This window comes from Melanostigma gelatinosum (genome assembly GCF_949748355.1).
Source record: "Melanostigma gelatinosum genome assembly, chromosome: 6".
Lineage (NCBI taxonomy): Eukaryota > Metazoa > Chordata > Actinopteri > Perciformes > Zoarcidae > Melanostigma > Melanostigma gelatinosum.
This window is the reverse complement of record NC_136639.1, coordinates 20,086,012-20,112,900: the sequence shown is the minus strand read 5'-3', so window position 1 is coordinate 20,112,900 and position 26,889 is coordinate 20,086,012. Positions and strand designations below refer to the sequence as shown.

At 41.9% G+C, this 26,889-nt stretch overlaps 1 protein-coding gene across 1 annotated transcript; it reads left to right on the top strand.

The window, feature by feature from the left end:
- Positions 1-637: 637 nt before the first annotated feature.
- On the top strand, positions 638-25,388 carry fancc (FA complementation group C; the record flags this gene model as incomplete). Its single annotated transcript, XM_079270796.1, has 15 exons — positions 638-641; positions 3,217-3,407; positions 8,575-8,662; positions 8,835-8,929; positions 14,402-14,509; positions 14,608-14,672; positions 15,014-15,178; positions 15,327-15,474; positions 18,182-18,237; positions 18,360-18,459; positions 19,677-19,752; positions 21,277-21,391; positions 23,273-23,447; positions 24,139-24,351; positions 24,807-25,388. 15 exons carry the CDS (start codon positions 638-640, stop codon positions 24,996-24,998), a joined length of 1,791 nt encoding a protein of 596 aa, XP_079126922.1. The 3' UTR covers positions 24,999-25,388.
- Between the last annotated feature and the right edge of the window lie 1,501 nt (positions 25,389-26,889).

Genomic DNA, 26,889 nt, shown 5'->3' with positions numbered 1-26,889 from the left:
GGATTGAGAACAAGTGACTCTGAAAGTCATAGCATGAGACTCACATTTGATCCATGAAACCATTCAATGAGCCTTCATGCCCTGTATTGATGCTCTTGCACTGTTTATGTTTCTCCCCTCATTTATTCAGGTGTGTGTATTGATGTGTGGTCGCATGTAGGCGTGTGATAAATGTTGCCTTGTAGGAGCAATATGATGAATAAATATAGTTTATAATTACATCAGCCCAAATTAGTTGAACAAAACTGTTCCTTTCATGGCTTCCATTGAGACAACCCTTTCTCTCATTTAATCCCTGAGTTCTTCAATAACACACTGAAGTCAATTCGTAGAAAGTGATGTTAAACTGATTTGATGATACTGAAATAATGTCAACAATCTCATAATTGGAACAGCAAACTCGCGCTTACCCAAAGTCCACAAGCTTAGTTTAACAAATCTTCAAAGATAATATTTGACCAGTCACATCTCGTTCCTGCTCCAGAATGTGTTCAGCCAACGCCGGCTGTAGAGTATGTTTATATGCATTTACATATCTTTTTTTTTGCCTGAGTGACATGCATTATGCCAACAAAGTTGTGTAAGGTCAGTACACATGCCTGTGTATTCATGTAACTGTCTGTACGCGGTAGAGGCTATGGGTGACTGATACTCTGATACTAGGTATTCAGCATGAAATTCTATTCCACCTCTGCTTTACTAACAACCTGAGCCCCCAGCACAAGTCAACAAGACGCGTTTGTTCCTAATTTGGTTGAGGCTTTTTTTTCTCTCTCTGAAAATGAGTATTTTTATGTTCACATCAGCCAGCCATAGGGGCTTTCCAGCAGAGATGATGGCAAGACATTAAACAAATCATGTGTAACGAGGTGATCATAAAACACAACCCTGTGGTGTCGTCTCACACAGACATGTCATTATGGCAAAAAACACACACGCACTATTCCTAGGCTACATACAGACACAAAGCACATCCTCACCCACACCCTTGTGATCTGCCCCCCACACGTTTTTCTTCTCATCATCATAAAAGGTGAAGAATGTGCTGTTTATTTCTCAGTAGGCCCGTGTGTGTGTTGTGATTGCCTGGAGCTTAAAAGTTGGATTGTGGTAATAAGAGTTGAACACAAGATTACCACAACATGCTTCAATTTATTTCCCACTTTTTATTACTTCCATTGTATTATCCACTTCTGCTCTCACAGAAATGGGGGGTGATGTCGGCCACACAAGCACATTATTAATATACATTTCATTTAGTTAGTAGATGATGACCTTGACAATTGTGACACTCACTGAGTTAATTTGTACAAGGTACAGAGTTTGTGTTTAAAGCTTCATCACCAAATTACACTGAGATCTAATAAATATCTTGAAGGTATTTCCTTATAAAATATTTGTTAAACTGAATTTCTTTATTTTATTTTAAATCCTGCATTGTTTACATCCATCATTGAGCTTGCAGTCTTCGAGTGGAAGAATTGCACAAGGCATTTTTAGCGGAGTTTGTCTTTGTTTAAAGTGAGTTGGCTAAAAACACTCATCTGGACATGCTGCTACACATTGGAAGTTGATGTGAAGTCAAGATCACAATGTAAAAGTGTTGACATTGCGAAGCCAAAAAGTAAAGATGATTAAGGACAGATGATAAGATATTGGACTTGATTTTTGTCTCACTTAGGCTCTTGCTTCGGTCCAAAGTACAATGTCTCAGCTTAGGGCTGGGCGATATGGCCTAAAAAAAAAATCTCCGATTTTTTTACAAAAAATCCGATTCACGATTTAAATCGATTTTTTCCCCCAAAATTTTTTGCAGATGACAGAAGCTGTTGAAAACTATTTTTTATTTTATTTTGTGATGATTTTCCCAAGTAGGTTGATAAAAATAAAGTGCAAACAAAACCTGAACATTGTAGAAAGGTGCCTGTAGTATACAAAAAGTATTTGGTCACTCTTTTGTTTCCCTGAATCATTTAAATATAAAATTAAATTAAACATAACATTAAATGGCATTAAATAGTAGCCTTCCATTGTAAACAACTGTGCAAATGTAACTTTTTACAGTAAGCTTTTCTAACTGAATACACTGATACAAACACAGCATGAAATAAAATGTATGTGACCCTTTAACATTCACATTTTCAAAAGTGCAACATCTGATCTAACATCAACATAACATATTTTGCACAGTAAATAAGTGCATGTAAACAAAATCAAGTGCATTCACAACATAACCAACAGTATTAAACAGTAGTGCATGTTTTTTCTAAATATTTTTGCCAGGAAGACAAGCCTGTCTACTACCTCTGGCTTCAGGCATGCACGGTGGCATGTAACAATGCCCTCCCACACACTGAAAAGCCTCTCAGAGGGGGCACTTGTAGCTGGCACAGAGAGGTATTTCTTTGCTAAAGTACTTAGCCTTGGAAAGTTAAGTTGGTGACGCTTCTACCAGTCAAGTGGATCGGTGTCTGGGTCAACCTGCTGGACCACAGGTCAGTTGTTGCGGAGTAGAATGACATCCCCTCCAGCTCCGCAGAAATCCTTTGGCGTGTACTATTGTACAGCCGAGGCAAGGCAACGTCAGAAAAATGTTTACGGCTTGGTAGCACGTACCTGGGGTCCAAAGCTTTGAGAAGGTGAATAAACCCCGGCTTTTCCACGGTGTATATGGGCACCATATCTTTTGCGATATACATCGCGACTGCATCCGTGATGGCTTTCCACCGGGCACTCTTCTTCTCATGCGGAGTACAGTTGGTGAATGTCTCCAAAATGCTGGGTTGTTGTTGTGAGGTGGCGGCGGCGGCGGCGGCGGCGCTTGTGCTCCCGCGGTCCTGCTCCCTCCTCAGGGCAACAACACTTCTCCCACTCGGCGGCATGCCTCTGTTTGAGGTGCTGCATTAAATTTGTTGTGCTGCTTGATTTTGTAGCAATAGCTTTTAGACAGACCTTACATCGTGGTGCTGTTTGTTCTGTGTCAGATGACACGAACCCGAACCATTTCCAGACTACCGAAGACACATTCTTCCCTCTCTTATGAACGAGAGCTTCACTGCTGGCCGCCATTGTTTTCGTTTGTAAACAATGCGCGCGCACTCTACTACGGGAGCCCAACGGGGGGGAGGGGTGGGGGCGATTTTCTCGATTTTCAATAAAACACATCGCCTTAAAGCACACATTCGAATTAATCGATTAAATCGATTTATCGCCCAGCCCTATCTCAGCTGCAGCCACTGATCCAGCTCCAACAAACGGCAGAGCCCCCGCTGAGCGTCCAGGAGATGCGCTTCTGGCTGGACAAAGCAGTGGCTTGGGGCCAGGCTGACACTCAGAAAGACACCTCCCTGCACTTGAGCAGACTGAGGGATTTCCTCCAGCAACTCCTCACACACATCAACAATATGGTGAGCAGATGTAGTAAAAAAAGAAGTTGATGTTGTGGCGTCACATATTTTCTTTTATTAACTTTATCAGAATGAAGGGATGCTTTGAGATTCATATTCTTGACAGATATGGCACTTTATTTACCAGATGCCCGTTAAGTCTAATAAAATGGTCCGTATCCACTAAGAGGCCTGTTTTACAGTCTTGCCACCGTACCAAAATAAATAAATTAGATCTAGTTATGCCAAACAGCCACCCGAAGTTAATGTAAACACTAGCACGTCTAGTACTCACACACACACACACACACACACACACACACACACAAACGCAAACATGAAAAACGCACACGCTCCTAGCCAGGCCATGAACAGTAAGTCCAGCGTTGGTAGAGTCCTGCTAACAGAGGCTGCTCTGTGCAGAGTGTATGTCTGCCTGGCAGTGCTACAGTGTTGAGTTAGTCAGGTAATAGTCGCATTGGGACCTCCAGCGCTAACCTAATGTATCCCCATATCAGGTCCAGCAAATTTGGGAATGGGGCAGAGGACCGGAGGGGTGCAGGACTGTGAGATTTCAATGTTACCGCGTCCATGCCTCCTTCCAGCTCTTTTCCCTTAGCACGTTCTGCTTTTTATAACCACAACTCCCTCACATATATCTCTCACATAATATACTCTCCCTTTTTCTCACAGAGGAATCTTTTTCTTGTTAGTACTCCAGTCACGGTGCTCTTGCAGGTTTTCATTTGTGATTCTCTACAAACCCATATGTTTTAATGTAACACTCTGGTGATAGTTTAGAGCAGGGGTGTCAAACTCATTTCCACTCTGGGCCACATCAGCGTCACGGTCGCCCTCAAAGGGCCGGATGTAACTGTAAGACTGTATAACTAACTTCTCCCAACATATTGTTAAATAACTCTCTCTGCATTTGATTATTGTTTATTGAAGTGTACAAATATTGTACATGCAGTTATATAAATGAAAAATTATATTTAAACACATTTCTGTTATTATAACATAAATCATTTTTGTCACCTCTGCATCACTAATGTTCCTCCCTGTCGTCGTCCTGTGCATGGCAGCTACATCCAAGAGCTGCTCACTGAGAGTCAGGTCTGATGAACATGGATAGATGATGTATCCGTGTTGTCTGGGCTTTCATCAACAGTTAATGAAGAAGACGAGTACCTGCTCGTCTCTTAGCTGCTGTGTTGTTAGATTGCTGCTAGTTCATGAACTCGGTCTGCGATGGTGTTTCTTCACAAACTGACATTTGTAAAAGTCTGTATCTGGTCGGAGCTCTGCTCACATACCTTCAGCATGCACTGGGCTGTAGCTGTGTAAATATATTCTGCTGTGATTGCAGTCTGCCTTTTAATTCTTGGACAATTTGATGTTTTTCTTGGAGGCTAAATTTAGCTCCGTGTTTGGTGTCAAAATGCCGACGTGAATTGTATCCTTCATCACCGACACGCCTCATAACACAGAAGACAGACCCATTTTTCTCCTTGAAGCACAAACATGTTTTCGCTTTCCCATCTTTCATTCCATTTTCTTCCCTCTGCATCAATTTTTCTCTTCGTGGACATTTTGGGATTATTTGTCGATCTTTTTCAATCGTTGGAAAACCTGTTTTTGGGCTGTTGCCTCTCCTGTCCACCTGTTGTGATAGTTTTAATGTCGGTACACAGACAACATGCTATCTCATAATTTCGACCATGGGGATACTTTTATTTTCAAGTCTAACTTTTAATTATTAAAAAAAAAAAGTTTTTGTTTTGTTTTTGCTGGCGGATTCGCGGGCCACATAAAATGACATGGGCCTTGAGTTTGACACGTGTGGTTTAGAGTCTCAGTGTCTCTATCTGTCTTACTTTGTACTCGTACCACTAGCCATATATTCTTTATAGATCAATGGCTGTTATTTCTATCTGTCTGTCTCCTTTCCTTCTCTGCTAGCATTATTTCGGGTGTACGTCATGCAGAGGTGTCTGCATGTGTAGGATGGGGGAGCGGAATACGAAGACAGAAAGAATGGCATAGTTTAATTGGTTTGGAAATCATTTTTACTGGCAGTGGGCTCATAAAAGTCCAGCTGAAGATAGCCTGCCTCTTGGCACCATTTTGCATCCTTTGATAACTTAACAACTTTCCTGCGGCTTATGGCCTGAGATGAGAAATACTCAGATTTATGATTCATTTCCAGGTTTACACTTGGTTAGAAAAGTGGAGGAAGTATCTTGGAAATATTTTGATATGTTTTGGAAAGTTGCGTATTTGCTCTCTCGCTGAGAGTTTGATCAATACCACTCTCGTATCTGTCAGTTTAATATGAGGCAGGAGCCAAGCAGATGCCTAGCTTAGCTTAGAATAGCATAAAGGTTTGAAACGGAGGGAAAACAACTAGGCTGGCTCTGTCCAAACCAAATCCACCTTGCAGCACATCTACAGATCACGAACGAACATGTTGGATCCAGCCCGGGTAGTCTGAACAGAAATGTGTAAAATGGCTGTTCGTTATTTTAGGTGGGGTTATGTTATGTGCCAGCCTATTTCTTGGCCGGGCGCAGTAACTTCCTCCAGTCTGGTGATCACCATGAGGTTTTCATGCAAACAATGGAAGTTTCAGAAAGTCACTGTGCCAATAAATGGTCCCACACTACCCCATAATATCACAAATGTACTTTTTTTTTTTTGTACCCTGATCCCATCATTCAATATTGAATATCTGCCGAGTCCTAATCCGATTTTTCTGTTTTCCACGATAAAACAGCTGCACACTTTAAGAATGCCTCTGTTCAAGTTATTAAAATCAATCCAATGCATATGCTTGACAATTGAATAGCTCTGCATGGCATTAAGAACACAATTGCCTGCCTTAATATTTCCTTCTGTATTTATTTACTTGAAAAACAATAAAGACTAAAATAACAAACCCTCTCTGTGATCCTTTTCGGCCTCGTCGCGTTACCTGAACAAACTTTACTCCGTTTTAGTTTAAGAATAGCTGGTCCCCCTTAAAAACCAGCCCCCCTTAAGTAGAGCCTGAACCAAAGTTGTCTCGAGCTTTATTTGATTTTACTGCTACTCTGATTGTGGTTCAGTGATGTCAGCAACAGAAGTGTTTCCTCTCTAAGATACATTGTCTTGTCTCAAAGCCCGTTTTTAATCAGGGAGGATGTTGCAAGGCTTTGACGGCGCGTTGGCCCTGATAGTCAGTGATGATGACTTTCTGTTGCGATTGCCGATTCTTATGGGCATTCCTGATGTCACAAAGCTTTATTAAAGTTCTTAATGTAAATAAACAACCTTTTCTTTAGTTGCATCACCAACACACAAATGCACATGTATACTCGCACACAACGTTGACCATGTGTTGTTGGATTGATTGGAAGGCAGAGTGTGAGGGCTGTTTTCCCAGACAGCGTTGGTGGTGTTTTGGGGGCACTTAGAGAAACCCTACATGGCCTATTGCCACTCTGCTTCCCATTAATGGTGATCTCATCCACTTGAGTGAGTCAAGTTAATCTCCTTGTCTGTCTGGTGCTGGTTTTGAACATATAGGCCAAAAGTTAATTGAACGTCTTTCCTTTTATCCAATGCTACATTTAGGCGTCTCCATGTCTGCTCAGTGCTCTCTGATTATTTCCGATGAAAGGTGCGTGAAGCAAGAACGATGCATATTGGCAATGCAACACGATGGACAATGGAGCGTGATTGAGGCTGATGGCAGGATGAGCCCAAGGGGAAGCCATGGGACAAGAAGAGGGATATATTTTGAAGCCCATCAGAAAACCAATGGGTGATATTTCAGATTGGCGTCCATGCTTTTCCACATTCTAAGATCACATGAGATACTGATCACCAAACAATCATCTTTGGTTGAGCTACAGCACGCTGCTTCAATTACAACTGGCTTAAGTGAGATCTCTTTTTGTGGGTCTCTCCTGCATCAAAGCTGTTCTCTACAGTTCAATTAGCTCACAGGTGAAATTCATGATATCATCTTAAAATATGCAATGAATACTGACTAATATTGTAAATGCATGATTCATGCACGTGTGCAGACTTGCTTGTAAATTGAAGTAATACCTCTTTGATCTGCTTTCTGTGCTGTATGCCCCACTGCAGTCATCTTATTGTACAAATAATGTCTAATGCAGAAAACCCCCACTGTATTAAACCCAGAAAGGTAATTGGATGAAACTAAAACAAACTTGTACACAAAAATGAGTTTAAAAGTCTTCATCTAGACTGAAGGCATTTGTCGCAGTCTCCAGCTTGACTTGAGATGTTTTCAGCCCTGAGGAAGCGCAGACAATGTTGAGTACTTTTCTGACAAACCTTTAAATGTGCGCACTACACCGAGTTGGGGTTGACTGATTCGTCTGGCAGGTTGACATGAAACTTCGTTTCTGCCCTGTCATATTATTGGAATCTTTCCAGACCGTGTGACGATCATCTGGGAAAATATAATATTCTCAAAGCTGAAATGAATAGTCGGTCAGGATTAAAGGCTTTTCAAGTTCCTTTAATACAGTTTTTACCCTGACTTGAAACCTGCTGGATCTTTTAATTGGCTGTGAAGTGAAACAAATCACATGGTCTGTTGTTTGAGCTGGATAGAGAAGCACAGACACACACGTACTTAAACTGTCACAGGTATAGCGCCCTCGACCAGAGCCCCTGTTCTGCGCTGTGTATCTCTCACTATTGAAACTGTGGTTGTAATTGTGACACGACCAAAATAGGGGGAAACTAAGGTGACGCATGAGTAATGCACGACTACTGTACACCTGTGGATGTGGCTGCTATTCAACTTAATATCCTGAGCCATTAACTAGACTTGTGATCTTCTAATGTTTGGTGTTGTGGCACGCAGGGTTGCTAGGTTAAAAGGATTAAGCAAAGGAGGATGAAACAGAGGAGGAGGAGCAAATATCTCATACGGTGAGGCGTTGAAGGAAGGAGATTTTATTTTGGGGGATTGGTTCCACTTGTGTAATGTCTGATTATATGCTAGATGGGGGAAAACAAATGACTGTGTATGTGCCTTCATCTCAGAGAACCAACCCACTTAAGTTATTAGTCCGAGCTATGCAGCTCAAAGGTGTGAGAGTACAAAACATGTCGACTATTAAATTCATGTTCTCCGGCCTGTGGCTGTCTCTGTAATGTCCCCAAGAGCTCCACAGCAGAGACCATGAAGACGCTGCCCCTCCTCGGACAGTTTCTTGGCCGACTCTGCTGGAACCCTTATGTCACTGCTGATGGTGAGTGCACCGTGGGAACAACTTTAACTCTGTATTGGAGAATAGTGGATGGATCAGGTCCAGACGAATGATCGTCTCTTTACAAGCATGAGTCATTTTGATGCTTATATGTGTGAAGCAGGTGTTATATTAAACCATAACTCCACCATCCATTGTGTCTTGCTGTCTGCAGCTGCAGGCAGACGGCTGCTGTTCCAGTGTTTGTGGGGACTGTACTCGGAGCATCCAGGCAATGCTTTGGAAAGGAAAGCCAACCAGTGGATACGGGTATGTATGGAATGGACTCTCTCTTCTTCTGTTAATAGAGAACTTAGATGGAAGTGAATTAGGTTAGGACTTAGAATATTGATTATTTTTTAAATATATAAATAATGGTTTAACAAAAGTGATCCGTGATTGCTTTTACATGCCACTTTCTACCTCTGAGATTCACGTCATCTCTGCATGTGCAGTAACTGGACATTTCCTGAACTTTTTGTTAAATTAAGGATCAAGTAGAAAGAGTGCTTTAGCACCCAGATTTCCCTTGAGGTTGATGCGTCAAACAGAAACTGAAGCATCCCTGCTGTTTGTGGTTGGACCTCAACTGTATCCTTGATTTTCTGTCATCTCTTTAATCTATCTAATACTTGTATACGATTCCTTAAAAACACTACAAACAGAAGGAATAGGGCTAGACATCATTCGAAATATTTTGATACCAGTGTCGATAGAACACCTCCGTTTTGGTACATGATCAATTGGTATGGTAGATGTACAGTCGGTTTGGTGCGACGTCAGCAGTGATGCGGGCGTCGCACCGGACCGCTGTGCTGAAGAGGCAACAGAGCTGGAAGGCAAAGCTCTCGATTTACCAGTCCATCTACGTTCCGACCCTCACCTATGGTCATGAGCTTTGGGTAGTGACCGACATAATGAGATCACGGATACAAGCGGCCAAAATGAGCTTCCTCTGTGCTGAAATAGTGTGAGAAGCTCAGACATCTGGAGGGAGCTCATAGTAGAGCCGCTGCTCCTTCGCATCGAAAGGGGCCAGGTGAGGTGGTTCGGACATCTGATGATCAGGATGCCTCCTGGACGCCTCCCTTTAGAGGTTTTCCCGGCACGTCCAACTGGGTAAGAGGCCCAGGGGTGGAACCAGAACCTGTTTTAGAGCTTGTATACCTCCTCTGGGGTGGGAACGCCTCGGAGCTGGAAAAGAAAGAGCTGGAAAACGTTGATGGGGAGAGAGAGACCTCTGGAATACCCTGTTACGCCTGCTGTCCCTGCAACCTGGCCCGGTTAAGTGGAAGATAATGAATGGAAGGATGGAGTAAAGAAACATTGTCAATTAAGATGCCACATGAAGTAATCCATCTTTGCTGCAAGTTTCATTGGTCAAATGGACCCACCTAGTGGGGTTAGACAGAGATTAAACACATAATCATGACTGAGGGAAGCTGGAATAGATGGAGACAAAAACTCCAATTGTCAGGCCTGGTCTGTTTGCTGTTCATGTCCGAAGTAGATCCGGAAAGACTGGACATACAGACTGATTAGCATCTCTTAAATACCCCAACAAACTTAAAATAATCTGTCTTCGATTGCCTTTGGGCCGCTGAAGAGATTTTCTGTCTGATTTAATTTTAATAAGGGTTTTCTCGCCAGCCCTCTGCTTCTCCTCTCCAATGGGACATGGATGATGAGTGAGGTAGATTGGGTCTCTGTTAGTCTAAGCCCTTTGTGCCCAAAACTGTAAAACATATGTTGAAAGCAAATTAGAATTGACTGTTTCACTGGCCCTCGTCACCACAGAAGGATCAGCCTTCGTATTCTGGTTAGTTGATCTCGCTCACCGTGTGTTCATGGCGTGCACACACACACACACGCACACACACACACACACACACACACACACACTCACAGAAAGGAGGGAAAGAGAACAGAGGGAAGAAAAGATTCTGCAATTTTCAACTTTGAGAGGGTTCACGCAGATGGCTTATGATAAACAATGTGGAACTTTCACATTTTTGCCAGATTAACTGTGTTTGTATTCTTTTGATTAATTTATCATCTAATAAAACATCTTGTTAATTAAAACAGTGCCTTGAAAGTAAACCTTGAAATTGCCAGATGGTCTTTGACCCATAAGAGGGGAAGCAAAGTGCACGTGTGTATGGTTGTGTTTGTGTCTACAGTACGTCTGAGTGCTTGTGTGGGCATGTGTCTGTATATATGCAGTTCAATGTGCAAGTGTACAGTGTGGTGTACAGATTTACAATTTAAATTACATTTACGATGTTAACATATATATTTTAATCAAAGTAAAGGGAGATGTCATTACGTTTGTGCTCCTTCAATCCCTTCAACGCTGCTCATGAAGCCACTTTTACCTCACTCATCTCTGCTGGAAGGAGGCGATCATGGTTGGAGGGAAGATTTTCTTAGAATAGACAGCAACACTTAAGGTTTAGTGAGAGTGCAAACTTTGCTGTGATTATGAACAGTGTGCTTAACTTTCTCAAATAGTCAGGAGAGCCATGACCAAGTAACTCTTCTTTTCTGCTGACCCTTATTCAAACAATGATGGCATTCTTCCTTGAGCATTTAAAAAGGTTCAGGTTCAAACTATATTTTCAACATTTAGTTGTGGCCGAATGCTTGTGATAAAGCCCTGATAGACAGACTCAAAGGGTTCACTGAAGTGGCATGCAGGACAGGATGAAAGTGTCCACAAGTGCACAAGTACAATAAGCTCAAAACAAACTCTGCAGCTTCTCCTCCTCCTCCTCCTCCTCCTCTTCTCCAAAGACGCTTCCTCTCCCCACAAATGACAGGAATGGCGGGAAGCACAAAAAAAGAATAACCTTTTCACCACCGCAGCTCATCCCGTCTGGGGGAGCAGTGCAGATGTATGGTTTTAGGCCAGAGATGGTGTGTCTCTGTGTCTCTCCCTGTGTCTGCGTTGTGTTGGACTGCCGGTCCTGGAATGCAGAATGCAGCCTGTTTTCTGTTAGCCCTGTCTGATCTTGCTCCCCAACATTGTTTTCCTGCTGCCTTCTTAATAGACTGAGGGTCTTGTGCTAAGTGGCACCTAAATACTGTAATTATGTGCTTGTGCTCGCATATGTATGCGAGTATTTGTGCAAAAACATGCATTGTACTGCTACTGTATATGCTGTTCTCTTTAAATTATAATAACGTGCGGAGCGCTTTGCCTTTTGGCCCGCCCTGTCTACCTCTCCTCTCCACATCTGAGTGTTCTCACTGGGTGTGGATGAATGCTGGGTACAGCCACATAGCTGCAGGCTATGTCAGATAGTCATTAGCTCAATCGGTCTGTTTCTCTACATCCTGTACTAGCAGGGGGACCACACAGTGCTGCAGCAAAATGGCACGATGTTTGAAGAGATGACAGATAAGTAAAGCATGAGAGAGTGTAATATTAGAGGGCCGGAGGATGGCTGGTTTGATATCTTATTCTTTGACGTGTATCTTTAACTGACTCAAACGGGGTGAACCACAGGTTGGCCCCGGAGCTGCTGAGGCTGCTTTAGTGTTTGAAAACATATTTTTCGACGGCTCACATCAGCTGCTTCACTCTGTGTTTAATTTGGAGATGAAAGTCTCTTTGTGACAATAATGTTTCCAATAATGGTTCTTCCTTCACGCTTTTTCCATTAACTCAAAGGAATAGTTCAATGTTTTGAGAAATATCCATATTTCTCATAAAATATAAATGAAAAATTGTCATTTTTTTGCTGTAACATTTTCTTCGCTACCAAAATCCGTGAGCATTGTCTTGAGTTTCATCGTCGCTGTAAGTAAAGTTTGTTGATGTAATGAACTTTGGACAGAGCCAGGCTCTGTCCAAGGATCTGTTTCCCCCCGCTACCACTTTTCATGCTAAGCTAAGCTACTCTTCCATACTTAACATGTCTCTCAGACTGTTTGCAGACAGTTCTATTTCACGATATTCTTTATTTCGGCGATATTCTTTATTTATTTCTTTATATCATATTTCGGTATAAGATTTTCCAATCGAAACAAAGTAAGTGTGAGAAGCACACAAACTACTGTTTTTCTCTTTTGCATTACATAAACCTCTTTGATTATGTATTTTGAAATCCTTCAAATTCCTGAGGTCTAAAGATTATAGATCGGGCATTTGATGTTGGAGGAAAACACACTGTTTGAAATGACTCTTTTCTTTAACAATGCACACAATGTCAGTGCACTGAGTTTGTGCACAAGTGCGTATAACGTCATTATTTTGCATGCTCACCCTGACTTTTCTGTTCTCCTTTTCCCTCACTTCATCGCTTCTCTATTTGTCTCTGTTGTTTTGACCATCTGAGGCGATACTCAAGACTTTCATTGGTTTTGGGAGAATTCAATCATGGCTCAGTAATTGTTAACAGGCACTCATCAAAACCAACTCAAGTCTATGCCTCGTGCATTTTTCCCCATCCTGTGTTTTAATTTTAGATTTATAGAGGGATCGTTTCTTTGGCAGCAGCACGTCCAAAACCAGCTCATTTTCATCTACCCATTTGCCCTTCATCGCATTCTTCTGGTGACCCACCCCCCCCCCCCTCCTGCTCTAAATACAGCCATCGCACTGCGTTCCAGTCTCTCTCTCTGCCATTCCTTCTAACCAGGCCTCCTTCCCTCTCATTTCCCCCGGCCCCACTGTGCCTCCTTACCACGGGTGGAATAAGTGTGATTGGTTTTGTATGTACTCAATGTGCAGAGTTTGAGGGTGCTCAGATGGAAGTGATTGGGGTTATTTTGTCAGACTCTGTGGAGGGTAAGCATCTTAGCGTGCTGTAGAGCCCGGCCAAAGAAACCACAGAGCTCCACCAGCAATCCCCGCTGGGATTATGTTTTTTACTCCTTCACTTTTTTTTTTTTTTGAATACATATTGTGCCACTCTCGATCTCTCCCTCTCCTCATCTCGTGTTGACGTCCTTTGATCTGCAGTTTGAAAGGGATTTGTACTTCTTTAGTCTGCTCTTAGTGGTGTGGGGTTTTTCTGTTTTCGGTTCATTGGAGTTGTAAAAACAGATGCGTGCTGAAGATGTGAGGCCTTGGCTGTTTCTGTTGTATCGCACTTTCCAACTTGTACCAATGAATCGGCTTATTGTGATTAAATAGAGAGGGCTGTTTCTAAACTCTAAATCAATCCATGATTCAAAGCAACACTTCCGAGTGAATATCTATGAAAGCAAACATACAGTTTATTAATCACAAGACAACTAAACACTGTGTGGCATCTTTGTTGCTGTTTCTGAGAATGTCTGCCTCGCAATGTATTCCTTGAGAAGAAGCATCCCTCAAGTTTGAGAGCCACTCTTGTAAGATCATGACTTATAGTACGAGTCCCTCTTTTGTTACCTAATTATGACTCACTTTTTGTCAGACGAGATCAGTGGAGTTTATGAGTCTAGTTTTATCAGCGTATGATGAGGCCCCTTCTGAAAAATGCTTGTAAAACACCAAGGCGCTCGGAAACAAAGAGTGTTCATTTCTCAAGTTGCTCATATGCCGTCCATACATTCTCGCTGACTGAAATGCCTTTTTCTCCACTGATGTGGTTCAAATGATGTGACGCCGACAGAGTCATCCTATATTCCAGTAACTCATTAGCTTTGATGCTGAATCTAGGGGTTTCGGGCAGACTTCATTAAAGTCTGTTATAGATATACACATAAAGTGCCAATAATCAGCTGCACATTATGTTGCCTGCCCTCCCACAGAAGGTGCTGTGTCAGCTTGCTACAGAGGAAGACGATGGTCCAGCGCAGGCATTGATGAAGCAAATGGGTGTTCCGCCTAAAGAGTACCATCTCAAAGTTCTGAGAAAGGTATCGGCCTTTCCTTTCTGTTTTATTCTTGCCTGCATTGATAAATACGGTAATTATGTCAACATTACATGCAAGTTGTGCTCTTTCCTGCTCTTCAGATGGTGGCACTGCTGCAGGAGAACATTGGGAAGAGCTGCAGCTCTTTGGGCAACATCAATCAGAGGTACAGCACAGAGGAAACAAGGCCCGCCCCTTACAGTTATATTCATAATTAATTACCTGCTGATTATTTTCCCCAATATTGTTTGGGCCTATGAAATAGTGGGGAAATATTGATCATCACAGGTTACCAGATCCCACGGTGATGTCATCATATGTCTTATTTGGCAGACCTACAGACCCAAAGTTATTCCACCGACAGTGCCATTCAACAGAGGGAAAAAGCAAATCCTCACGTTTAAAAAGCTGGAAACAGATATTATTTTGCCTTTTCTGTTTTTATAAAGTAGGCCATTGATAATAAGTTCCAGATAATACAGATTTTGTCTGTATTACTCTGTGCAGGTGTTCATGTGACAACATTCTGGCCACATCAGAGGCTTGCGTCCCCCTGGTCACATGTCCCGAGGCGGCTCCTCTCATTGGTGCACTGCTGCAGCAGCCAGTGACTTGTGTCAGGGCCGCACTTAGTGAAGACTTCCTGGTTGCTCTGAGCTCCGCCCATGCCAGGTAGGAACACTGAGTTCTTGTTGGGCGGTAAAATATGTTTCCAGGAAGTTTTTCTGTTAAGTTGTATCCAAAGTTGCTCATATTTTAGATGTGATGTTTGTAGCTGCGATGATAATGTCTGTGCTGTTTTCTTTGTTGTTTTTTCTAGCAAATGCTTGTCATTGGAGGAGCAGGCTGTAGTCTCTCTGTGGTATCACAACCTGCCCAGCCTGGAGGAAGCAGTGCTCAGCCTGCTGGAGTGTGCTCTCACCAACTCGAGGTCAATTCCACAGAAGCAACTGGAGCAGTCACTGCTGGTGGGTAATCTTCTGAAATGAGGACTCAAAAAGGATGAAGTCACGTACTTCTGTGATAGATATGCCCAGATTTGCCAAAAACATGTGTTCTGTCCACATGTGTTCTGTTCCCGTGGAACCCCTGATTTAAATCTCATATATTTGACCTAATATACCTCCATGCACAGCTACTTTGACAACATCATTGTGGGAAGATAGAAGTCCATGACGGCCAAGCACGGACTTCTTTGGCATTTTGATGAATTGGCAGCATTGTTGATGAATTGGTGACACATTGCTGTTGTTAAACGGTTTTGTCCTGTACATAGTATGACTCATCTGCCCTGCATTAGGCTATAGAGTCTCACATCAGAAATCACTGCACGCTCCGTATGTTTTTGGATCCCATTTTGAACTGATTTGTAAACTGTGAAACCAAACAGTTTGAGTATAAGGCCTACTCATTTGTTATGAGGTATAGCAGTTGTAATGTTTTTGTATGCATGGTACTTGGAAGCGTTCCTTTGCCTTTTTGGTTGATCTTTATTGACTGTTATTGCCGGGCTAACTCGCACCAGTTGGCTTTGCTCTGCATGCATCCCACATCATTTGGCTAGCTCCAAACTGCGTCTCACATCATTTGGCTCGTGCTACACAGCATTTACTGTACTGAACTCTGTCACTTGAGTCCTCGGCCACTCCCCACTTCATATAACTTTTAACTTGGATCATGCCGTGTTTTAAAAATCAGAAGGTTTCTTTTTGATTTACAGGTCGTTATTGACTGTCCTCATTACTACAATGCAAATCGAAAATACCAGCAGTGGGTTGTGTTCTTTTCCCTTGGCCACCAAGGGTTGCTTTTTTTTTTTTTAAATCCCACAATAACTTAGAACATGTTGGACACATTAGTGCAGCCATTGGGAGAAGCAGGGATAACAATGAATACCGGTAGTTAAATATGTCACTGAAACAAAACAATTCAAGAAATCTCAGATGAAACACGTTCAGAATCTCGGCCAGTTCACCGAGCAGGCACGGCACAGGACGGAGAGGAGCTAAATCTATGTCGACGTGCTTTCTACAAATTGTTTGTGCCAAACGTCTGTGCCGTGCAATACAATACCCATGAATGCGATCCTATTTACCTAGCTTACCGCTTGCCTTTGGAAGCTAGATGTGTCAGTGGATTTACCTGCCAGCTTGCCTCATGTTAACTTCAGTAAGGTTTGTCAGTTGTGTCACTTGTGTTTCCCCACAGTGATGGTCCACTTGAGCTGTGTACATAACAGACTTTAAGCAAACCTTTTCAGTTCTGTTCTCAAACTGGAGATAGATTGGAACACACTGGTGAACATGGGTATGAATTACTAACACTGCATGTACAACAATATGTCTGCCTGTTGATTGCACTTGATTTATGCTTTGTTTATGAAATTGCATCTGGTATAGCGTGTCTGCCGTTAGCAGGGTGGGAGGCATACGTTTAGGTTTCACTCAGCCTTCAGGTTGTTTGGAAGTCAGACGTGCGTTTCACATGTGTCTCTGTGTGTGCGAGTCTCCGTTGGTGTACACGTGTGCAAGAGCAACACAACGAGAGGCATGTGAGCCGACTGGCTTGTGTCTCCTCTCGCCTCCCTTTCACTCACTTGTTTAAAACGGCTCCGATCCAAATTGTGAAAGATGAAATGAGGCTCACATTCCTGGTTTTGGCTTGCCCCACCGCTCTGTGATCCAGTGAGAGACGCAGGTCCAATAACAATAAACACTCACTTCCTGGGCCTTACTTCCAAAAACAGGATGTTTGTTGTGTGCTGTAATTGACCCTCCTTGAAGTGGTAAGGTATGGAGGAGGATGCTCAAAAAATAACATCTGTTTTCACTGGGGGGGGGGGGGGGGTAGACATGGAGTTTGCACACATGCATGCACGCTGGCATGCAAGCCGCATACGCCGAATTACACTGACTCCCATTAAATGTATGCCAACGTATTGCAGATGCTCGCGTAAATGTACCTTTTGATTGATTAATGCTGGTTTCTGGCCCGAGAGGACAAAAAAGAAACATGACCTGTCAAAACGGAGGATGACAGCACTTGATTTGTATGTTGGGACGTTGTAATGACGCCATATAAACACTGGGTGGTGTTGTTTGTTGTTATTGACCTCACTGAGACTCTAATTGGTCTTTTACTCTGGCACAATTACAATTACATCTGCAGTTGAATGTGTGTTTTGGCTGGATTGACAATGGTCTTAATCAGTCCTTTACAGAACTAGGTTGTTGGTACATTTCTGGGGGCTGAGAGGGAGAATAATTGGGACTAGAAGATATATAAACATGCAGACTTGAACAGTGCAGCTGTAGAATGTTTACGCTTGGGCGTTTTAGAGTGCGTTTAATCTAAAACACATGATGAGTGTACATTAGGCAGAGGTGTGTGTGTGTGTGTTTGAAGGAATAACTGACAGAGTGGTAAACTGAGTGGTTAGTGGGGAGACAGTGAGAACAGGGAGGAACTGTGACTCATTGAAGATTAGTAGCTGGTGCAACAGTGACACCCAGTGGTCTATATCTGGTAGTTTGTGTTCTTGAATTTAGTTACAATGGAATGGATGGGTTTCATCATGTGCTCTCTTTAGTTTCTGGATTGTAAGTGTAGGCTTTTAATATCCATGAAGCAACACAATTTTACAAAGTTTAATAAATGTGTTTTTGTGTGTTTCAGCCTAAAGCCTGCGCTCAGCACTGCTCTATATTCCTGGTTGTAAACGACATCTTCAGGTGAGTGCTGGAGTGTCACTTTAAGGTTGTTGTGATGCTCCTGTGTGTGAGTGTTTTTGGCTGGTGTATCATGTTGCGTTTGTGTATTTCTGTACGGCCATAATTGTGTGTTTGTCCCACAGGTCCATCCTTAAGCAAGCCGAAGGGAAAGAGTCTGTTAAGTATTTCATCCGAACCTTTACCAGCTGTTTCCTCAGGGAACTGGCACTGCAGCAGCATCAGGTAGGCCTCCACTCCTCAACCAAAGAACCCAAAGTCTGACAGACACAAATATTTGTGTTTTAAGGGCTGAAACTAACGATTATAATATATATATATATTTATTTATTTATTTATTTATTTATTTATATATATATATAAATATTTATATATATATTTATTTATATATATATTTATTTATATATATATATATATATAGATATATATATATATATATATAGATATATATATATATATATATATATATATATAGATATATATATATATATATATATATATATATATATTTTTTTTTTTTTAAGGCTAATCCATTGATTATTGTATTGGGGGACAAAATAAATCCATGTTTTCTTGTCACCATACTCCACCACATTTTGTTTATTATTATTATTATTATTATTATTATGATTGTTATCTGCCATTGCTGCCTGAAGTAAAAGGAAGGTTACTTCTATAATGCCGCAGACTTAGATGCACTCACAGGGAGATGAACAATTAGCTCCCCTCTGCAGGCAAAATCACTCAACATTTGATGAACCATCCACACCATTATCCCTCCGTCTCCAGCCGAGAGCTTGCTACACTCACTGCACACACACCACGGTTCACACCTCTGCCTCGTCGACAAGAAAGGCAAATCGCTTTTAAAGCATCAATTTGCGGGTAATAACTTTTTGTACAAATGAAACACCTGCAATGTGTGGAAACCTCTGTCGGCTGTTACACTGATGTGCCAGTTTACTAAAACTCTCAGCTGCCACAGATTCTCTCAGATATACACGAGTGTGTTGTTGTTGTATAGTGGACCTCAATCAACATGCCCTGTGTGACTGTAGGGAACTTTCTGGCACTCATATGTGAGCCATTACCATCAAAAGGCCAGAAAACATACGTGTGTTACGACATAGGTTCTATGTATTACCTGCTGACCGGTTTGGTGAATATAGCTCAGCTCCTTGTCACCCCTATCAACCAGTAGGTGGCAGTGCTATAGTGTATTTACAGTGGAATCTGTTTTAATGGCTGTAGTCACACTGCACTAAACGCTACCTATTACACGCTGCATTACACATTAGCACCTACTGTATCACCGTTACACAGACTCCCGTTCAAAATGCCATTTTTCAGACTTCTTTCAGAGCACAGCGATGTATGAGTTCAAGGTAAATATGATTTACGTTTATGAAGCTCAGGAAAATGTGTGCTTTGCGTTGTTTCAGACACGCGTATCTCTGAAGGCCATGTTCCCACAGTCACCTCAGAGGCTGCTGCTTCCTCTCTTGACCCCGCCCTCAGGTCAGTGTATATACACACACACACACACAAACACACTCTCATCCGCGTGTGTGTGTCCGGATATTTGACGCTGACACAATGTACAAAACCCCACATTGTGAGAAAAGGTCTCTTCAGGTATTCTTTAACTGTGTGTCAACAAAGGCTTCCTGCTGCAGACTGAATGGACTCTTGTGCGTCTTGGTCTTGCCAATCAATTTTAGTTAGTCAGCAACTGTGTTAACTTCTTTATGTTGGATATAAAAGTTGAAATAACGTGGAACAGAAGTTATGCTTAGTGCCGTTACTTATATCAAATCTATGCAGACGTTTAACGAGTCGCCTGTTTTTTACAAGATACATGTGAATAACTGAAACTCTTGATTGTCTTCTACAAACGCACTAATGCACCTTATTGTTATTCTCATTTAGAAGAATATATATTTAATCTGTGCTGAATATGTATTACCAGTGTTTATGTATAGGAATCTTTACTGTTGAACCGATGCACAATAGGTGAGCGCAGGGGAACGGTGGAGCAGGGCTTATCAGTGTGTGCCCAGACCGGCCTGCAGGCAGGAGTGATTTACATGAATGCAGCCATTTAGGGACACACTGGAGCCCAGCCAGAACGCAGAGTTAATTATTAGTGTGTGTGTGTGTGTGTGTGTGTGTGTGTGTGTGTGTGTGTGTGTGTGTGTGTGTGTGTGTGTGTGTGTGTGTGTGTGTGTGTGTGTGTGTGTGTGTGTGTGTGTGTGTGTGTGTGTGTGTGTGTGTGTGCGCGCGCGCGCGCATATGTGGTGAAGGGCCATTTTTCGCTGGAGACTGAATGTAAACGGTACTGTGAAGAGTAGAAGGCTTGAGGTCTCTTCAGGATTTGGGCTTCCTGTGAAAAAGTTATAAATTAAGACCTAGCATGGTGGGGGGGGGGTGGGGGGGGGCTGGATCAAGATATATTTGGTTAAGTTTCTTTAAGTTTGATGGTTAACCTGAAGTGTCAGTGAAGTGGGGGTTTAGTACAACATTTGGTTTGTGAGTTTTGTTTTTGATAAGCACCACTCCGGCCCTTTAAACACGTGTCCGGTGTGTGTGGTTCGGGCATCTGATCACGATGCCCCCTGGACGCTTCACTTTAGAGGTTTTCCAGGCACGTCCATCTGATCCAGAACACGCGGCAGAGGTTACACCTCTTGTATGGCTTGGGAACGCCTCAGACTCCCCCAGAAAAAGCTGGGAAATGTTGCCTGGACGTCTGGAATACCCTGCTAAGCCTGCTGCCCCACAGCCTGGCCCCGGATGAGCAGAAAAGATAATGGATTAAATTTCAGATTGTAAAATAAAGCTGAATCAGGCTGAATCTCTCGCTCGCTCGCTCTCTCTCTCTCTCGCTATTGGTGGTATCCATCTTCCTATTCAAATAATTGTATTCCCATCATTTTAAACTGCTCCTTCAACAAGAAAGGCTTTGCATTTTGTGAATACTAATTCATTTTACATGTTCTTCAAGTAATCATTATGTCTGTATTTCTGACTCTGTTTTTGCAGAGATGCCTCAAGAGGCTCGGAGACGTCACCTGCACTGGCTCAGCGGCTCATTACAGAGACTGACAGAGGAGGAAGAGGAGGGAGACGGAGACACCAGCAGTAGCACCAGATTAGAGTGAGAAAGGCTTGCAGAGGGAATGTGTTAATGTGTGTCTGCATCTACCACCTCACTGAATGCCTGTGTGGTGTCCTTATTTCCATTAACTGCTGTTGAGGGGGTGGTGAGTCAGATATTTCCCCCTTGCATCACAGCAGAGAGCCCCTGGCGCAATGCTCGGAGGCTATTAGCTCGGGAAAGAGAGAGAGCTGTCGTGTTGGAAAGCCCAAGAAGAGTGAGAACAGGAATGCAGAAGAAGAACTCGAGAAAAACATACCATATTAGTATGAAATGGAGAAACGCTGAGAGTGAGTAGCCTTGGCTGTACGCATTTAGAGAAAAAGAGGAAAGAGGATGCAGATGAAAAGCAGTTGATGTCCGAGAGATGGAGCAGCTGGCTGGATACGCTCCTGCTGCGGTTTTTAACGGGGCTCATTATCCCCACCACTGCTCCATTCTCCATGAAAAATTCCCAAAACATTGTTCCGAGCCAACGGTGAAAAAGTAGAATGGTGTGCTGCTCTGACCGAAGATGCAGCTGCCAGTGCTCTGCAGGAGGGGGCTGCAGTTGGTATTTTGGAGCCAAGGGGAAAGAAAGGAGATGAGGAAGAGAGCCTGATGAGGATGATGATGATGATGATGATGTTGGGCAAATTCGATGAGAGATCCTTCTCACTCTTTAAGTTATTGCCTCATTGTTTCACTCTGCTGCAGCTCTCTATCTCGACCTTAAGTCCATCTTGCAATCTTCAAATAAGTGCACTTTTTTAAATTTTACATTAATCTGCGTCACTATTTTAATTATTTATTAGTATGCGACATGTAATTAATTCTCTTGTCTGTACATTGTGAGAGAAGAGGGGAAAATGCCCATTACAGCTTCCCAGAACCCAAAGTGACATCTTTGAATCACTTTTCTTTTTTTTTTTTTTTCATTATACCAAATATATTCTGTAAGCTAAGAAAAGGAAAAGATAAAAAAGATATGCAGTTAGGAAGCTAAAACCAAAATGTAGAAGAAGAAACCATTGGGCTCAACCAAAGAGGAAGAAGAGGAGAGAGCCGGCAGCCCTTTCACCACATTTAGAATCCAAACAAGGTTTATACACACAAATCTATCCGAGTTCTCCTTTTTATTTATCTCCTTTATGCTGTCACATTTTTTTAATTGTTTGACCCACGACTATATATGTGTGTCATTTATTTGGATGACATTTCACTCGAGCAGTTTGGGTCAGGACTTGGAGAAGGAGAAAGTTGTACATATTCAACACACATCCCTTGGGAAGCTGGGAAGTGGCCGGCTATTTAGGAACTAAATGAAACCTCCCAAATCTGCTTACCGGTAGTTTATAGATATTGTTCCTGTTTAAAGAATGGTGAACTTATAACATTGTTTTTAACCCACCATTACAAATTACAATTGATTTGACACAAAAAAACCCTCATCACGATGTCTACTTCCATAGTTTTGATCCCTGACGTGTAGCCTTCATCGGCAGATTAAGTTTGCTCAGTTGTCATGTAGATGTATATAATATCAGGTCACATGAAACTCAAACTGTTGATGAAGGCCACAAGTATGTGGACTTTGTAATGCTCCGTGGTCGAGACGGAATTGGTGATTTTTGCTATAAATGATTACCAGCGTCGCTGGTATAGTTTTCACCTTGTGGGGCTGTGTGTGAGTGGCCAGCTGTTCTATGTTTCTGTCTGTGGAGGACCAAGAGGCCATTGGTCCCCTCGGCCCCTTGTGTTTTCATAAAGATACGGTGTGCTGCAGTGTCATTTATCCACGCACTTCTGCCACCGCAGCACAGATCCCATGATGCCTAGAGGGAATATTAGGACAGCTCTCTACCTTTAGTGTTGAGCTCTGTTTCTGCTCCGCTTCTGCAGGAGGTACCACAGAGTGTTCGAGGCCTGGTTCCTGCTGGTTCAGTGTGCCCACTGGGTGCAAGTGGCTGTCCAGCTGCTGGTGACATCGGAGCCTGAGGACTGTGGCCCCCTTCTGTGGCTGCTGATCTTCTACCACCACCCCACTAACAGGGGCCACCACAGAGCACTGCAGCTGGTAAGACTTTCATTAGAGAAAATAATTCAATTGATCTCGTTTATCTTCATATTTTAGAAACCTATTGACATTGTTCTTATGATGTTGTTGCTGGTATTGCATTGTCTGTCGCTAAAAGGCAACGAACAACACTCTGCTGATCTTTGTATGATATGATGACTTGAGAAGGAAATAGTTTGGATTTAATCTCAGACAGTCTGCCTTTAGCATGTGCAGTATCATAACTCAACAAGTTAACAATGGGGATGATCTGTTCTTCGTTATTGGAAGATGTGTCTTCGTCGAAAGCCATTGAACAAATACATAACGCATTCAGAAAATGAATTATGGTTAATCTGAGCAGGAGCGAATGAGACTGGCGAAGAGAGAGAGAGAGAGAGAGGGAGGGGAGCCGGGTGAAGAGGGTGATGTAGTATTGATTTCTCAGTGAGTGTCTGGCCAGCTGGCCCGAGTTTCATCGCTCTGTCTCCTGTTTGTCCGCCTCCTCTCATAAACCTGTGAGATGTGCTGTCGTCTCTACCATTACGATCAACTCGCATGGGGTTTACTTTGTTCATTATTTATGAATTACTAATCTATTGCTTTCTTTTGTATGACAGATACTTAAAGCAGTGCTTCTTGATTCCAGTGCGGTCTGTACGTGGACGTCTGTCAGCTGACCAAACATTTATTGTGTAATCTATGTTTCCAGGTACATGGCAAAGAAGCGTGGGACCACCTACACTCCCTGTTCTTGGTCTCAGCTCGTCCTCTTCCTGTTGACCGCCTGCAGTCATTGGTCACTCTGATGTCGCCACAATCTCAGCAACCATCACTGTCTCCATTATTGACCCTGAACCTGTTGGTCCACTTCGCTGTCTTTCTCCAACAATCCCTGAGTGCAGCAACAGAAATCTTACAGATGGTGAGAAAAGAACATTTTTTTACACCGAAATGTGTTTTCAGTAATGTGCATTTTTTATGTATTTAAAATATACGATATAATGCACAACAATGCTCACACATTGGACAAGTGTGCAATGCTTTGTTTTTTTGTTTTTTTACGACAGAAATCAAAACAAAACCCAAAGTTTTGTTTTGTTTTTGGCTAAATATTAGTTGAGTTGTGCATAGAATATTATTTATTACTCAGACTTTGATTCTTAGAGGTAAATGTGTGTTATGCCTTTGTGCAAAAGCTCTTATTCCATGCACGCCACAGTTTGGACGTCGAATGATTGAATGATTATTTAGTTGAATTTTATATTGTAATACATCACAAAGAACGAGTCCCTTTTCTTTTTGAAGCTCTATGGCTCTTTTTACTATTGTTGTTTTTTGTGTGCGTGTGTGTGTGTGTGTGTGTGTGTGCGTGTGCAGGTGGTGGATCGTTCTGGTCTGGTTGATGAAGCAGAGTGTGTTCTCAGCTCGCTGGAGCTCAGACTAAACGAAGAGAACTGCTTATCAAGCGACACTAAAAGAGTTCATCTCAGGATCCAGGCACTTCGAAACACAGTAACACGTATGCATGCAGCATCCAACTGTGCTGATAACGAAGCACTCACACTCTGAAATAGGTGAGAGTGTATACACACTCACACACTAATGCATAGAACCACACAGCAGTGAGTTCATCTTCAGCTCAGGGTTGTTTTTACAGTGACAGATCACACTGCAAAGAAGCAGCGGCTCGTACAATGTGTCAGAGTCCTCCCACTCTCATAATTGTCTCACAATATACATCCTTCACGGTACAGATGCTGACTAAAAGACATTTGTGTTTGGAGGACACAACTTATCTTTGTGTAAATACTATTTGTGTTAGATTGTGTAATGTTTATAAGAAAAAAACATTCTGTCAGTACTGAGTATATGATACAATGTAAATAATAATATGTCTTTGTACATTTTCTATTGCTTCATTATTTATACAGATGGAGAATGACTCCTTTTTTGTTTTATCCATAATTTTAAGTGCAGACATTTAAAATGACCACTGGACCCAGACATTTGGAATACCTGGCTTATGTCTCTACAGAACATACTTCATGACCACTGATTGACTACTGCATGAGCTGTACAGAAATATAAACAAACGCATACTTTATGTTTACATTTCTTGTGCCGTCGAATGAAAATGTTTACATTTTTGGCATCATGCCGGATGATTGATATTGTGTTTTCAATGTGGTACATAATGTACTTGTAATGTGTGAGCAGATTTGATTTCCACCTTTAAAAGTAAAAAGTGGGCTAAATGTTGGAGTCATTTTTTCTCACACACAAACACAGCCATCCTTCTTCACAACATGTAAAGTCATATTAATACAGATCTCAGTTTAATGATTTAGCATTTACACAATCTGGTTGTATCATTTAATTTAATTTCCTGTATTATGACACCTCTCTAATAAGTGATAAACTATTTCAAAGGCAAAGTTCCAAAAATGATCTCCCTCTATTCGACTAGATTTCATAAAAATCACAGTATAGTATATATATATCGTAAAATCCATTAAAATGTCAAGGTATAGTAATTCAAATGCCATAAAAGGGTCCTAGTGTAGTCTGTCACAATACTCACTTGACTATGGATAAGTCATTTACACAATCCCACTTCAAAAGACCCAAGCTATCACTTTAAAATGTTTTTAAAAATTCATAGTATAGTATGTCATTAAAAGGAATGAAAATCATAACGGTATACATCGTAAACAGTCATAGAATAATATGGCAATGAAACATCAAAGAAGTAATAATATAGTATGTAGTATGTCGCAAAAAAGTAATTTGTAGTATATAGTATTACCGTGTCATTAAAATGTCCTAAAAAAGTATAGTATGTCCTAAAAAAAGATCAAAGTATAGAATGTCATTCAAATGTTTTGGTTTGTTTGTCCAAAAAGGTCATGAACTATTTCCAAAATTAAACATAAGGTAGACATGCTCTAAAGCATAGCCTGCTTTATTGTCTATTTTACTCTAAATGGAACATCATTTACTAAATGAACATTATAAAGTATCGAAGAAAACTTGAAACGAGCGGTTGAGACCATAAACTCCTGTTTACGATGTTTACTGAGGTAAGTGAGAGAGTCATGTTCTCATCGTCTTCGATATAATCTGACATTTTGCAACCAGTGGAATCTTCCCCTGCTGGCCATTAGAAAGAGTGCAAGTGTACGGCAATTCCTCATTGGTTTAACTTTTCAGAACTTGAGGTCCCCCCACGTTAACACTGTTGGCTCTCTCAGTACTGTTTCTGTTATTTGCACTGTTATCGTTGTTAGCATTGTTAGCTATCCACAAGGAGGCAATAGATATGCACTGAATTTTGCAGTTAGCACCTTTGACTTAATTTTGGTCAAGAAGGACTTTTTGACATTTTTGGAACAATAAAGACCTGCTATATCATGTGGACAGATGTGTTGTGCCTCCCGTCTTATTATTTGCAAAAATAGTG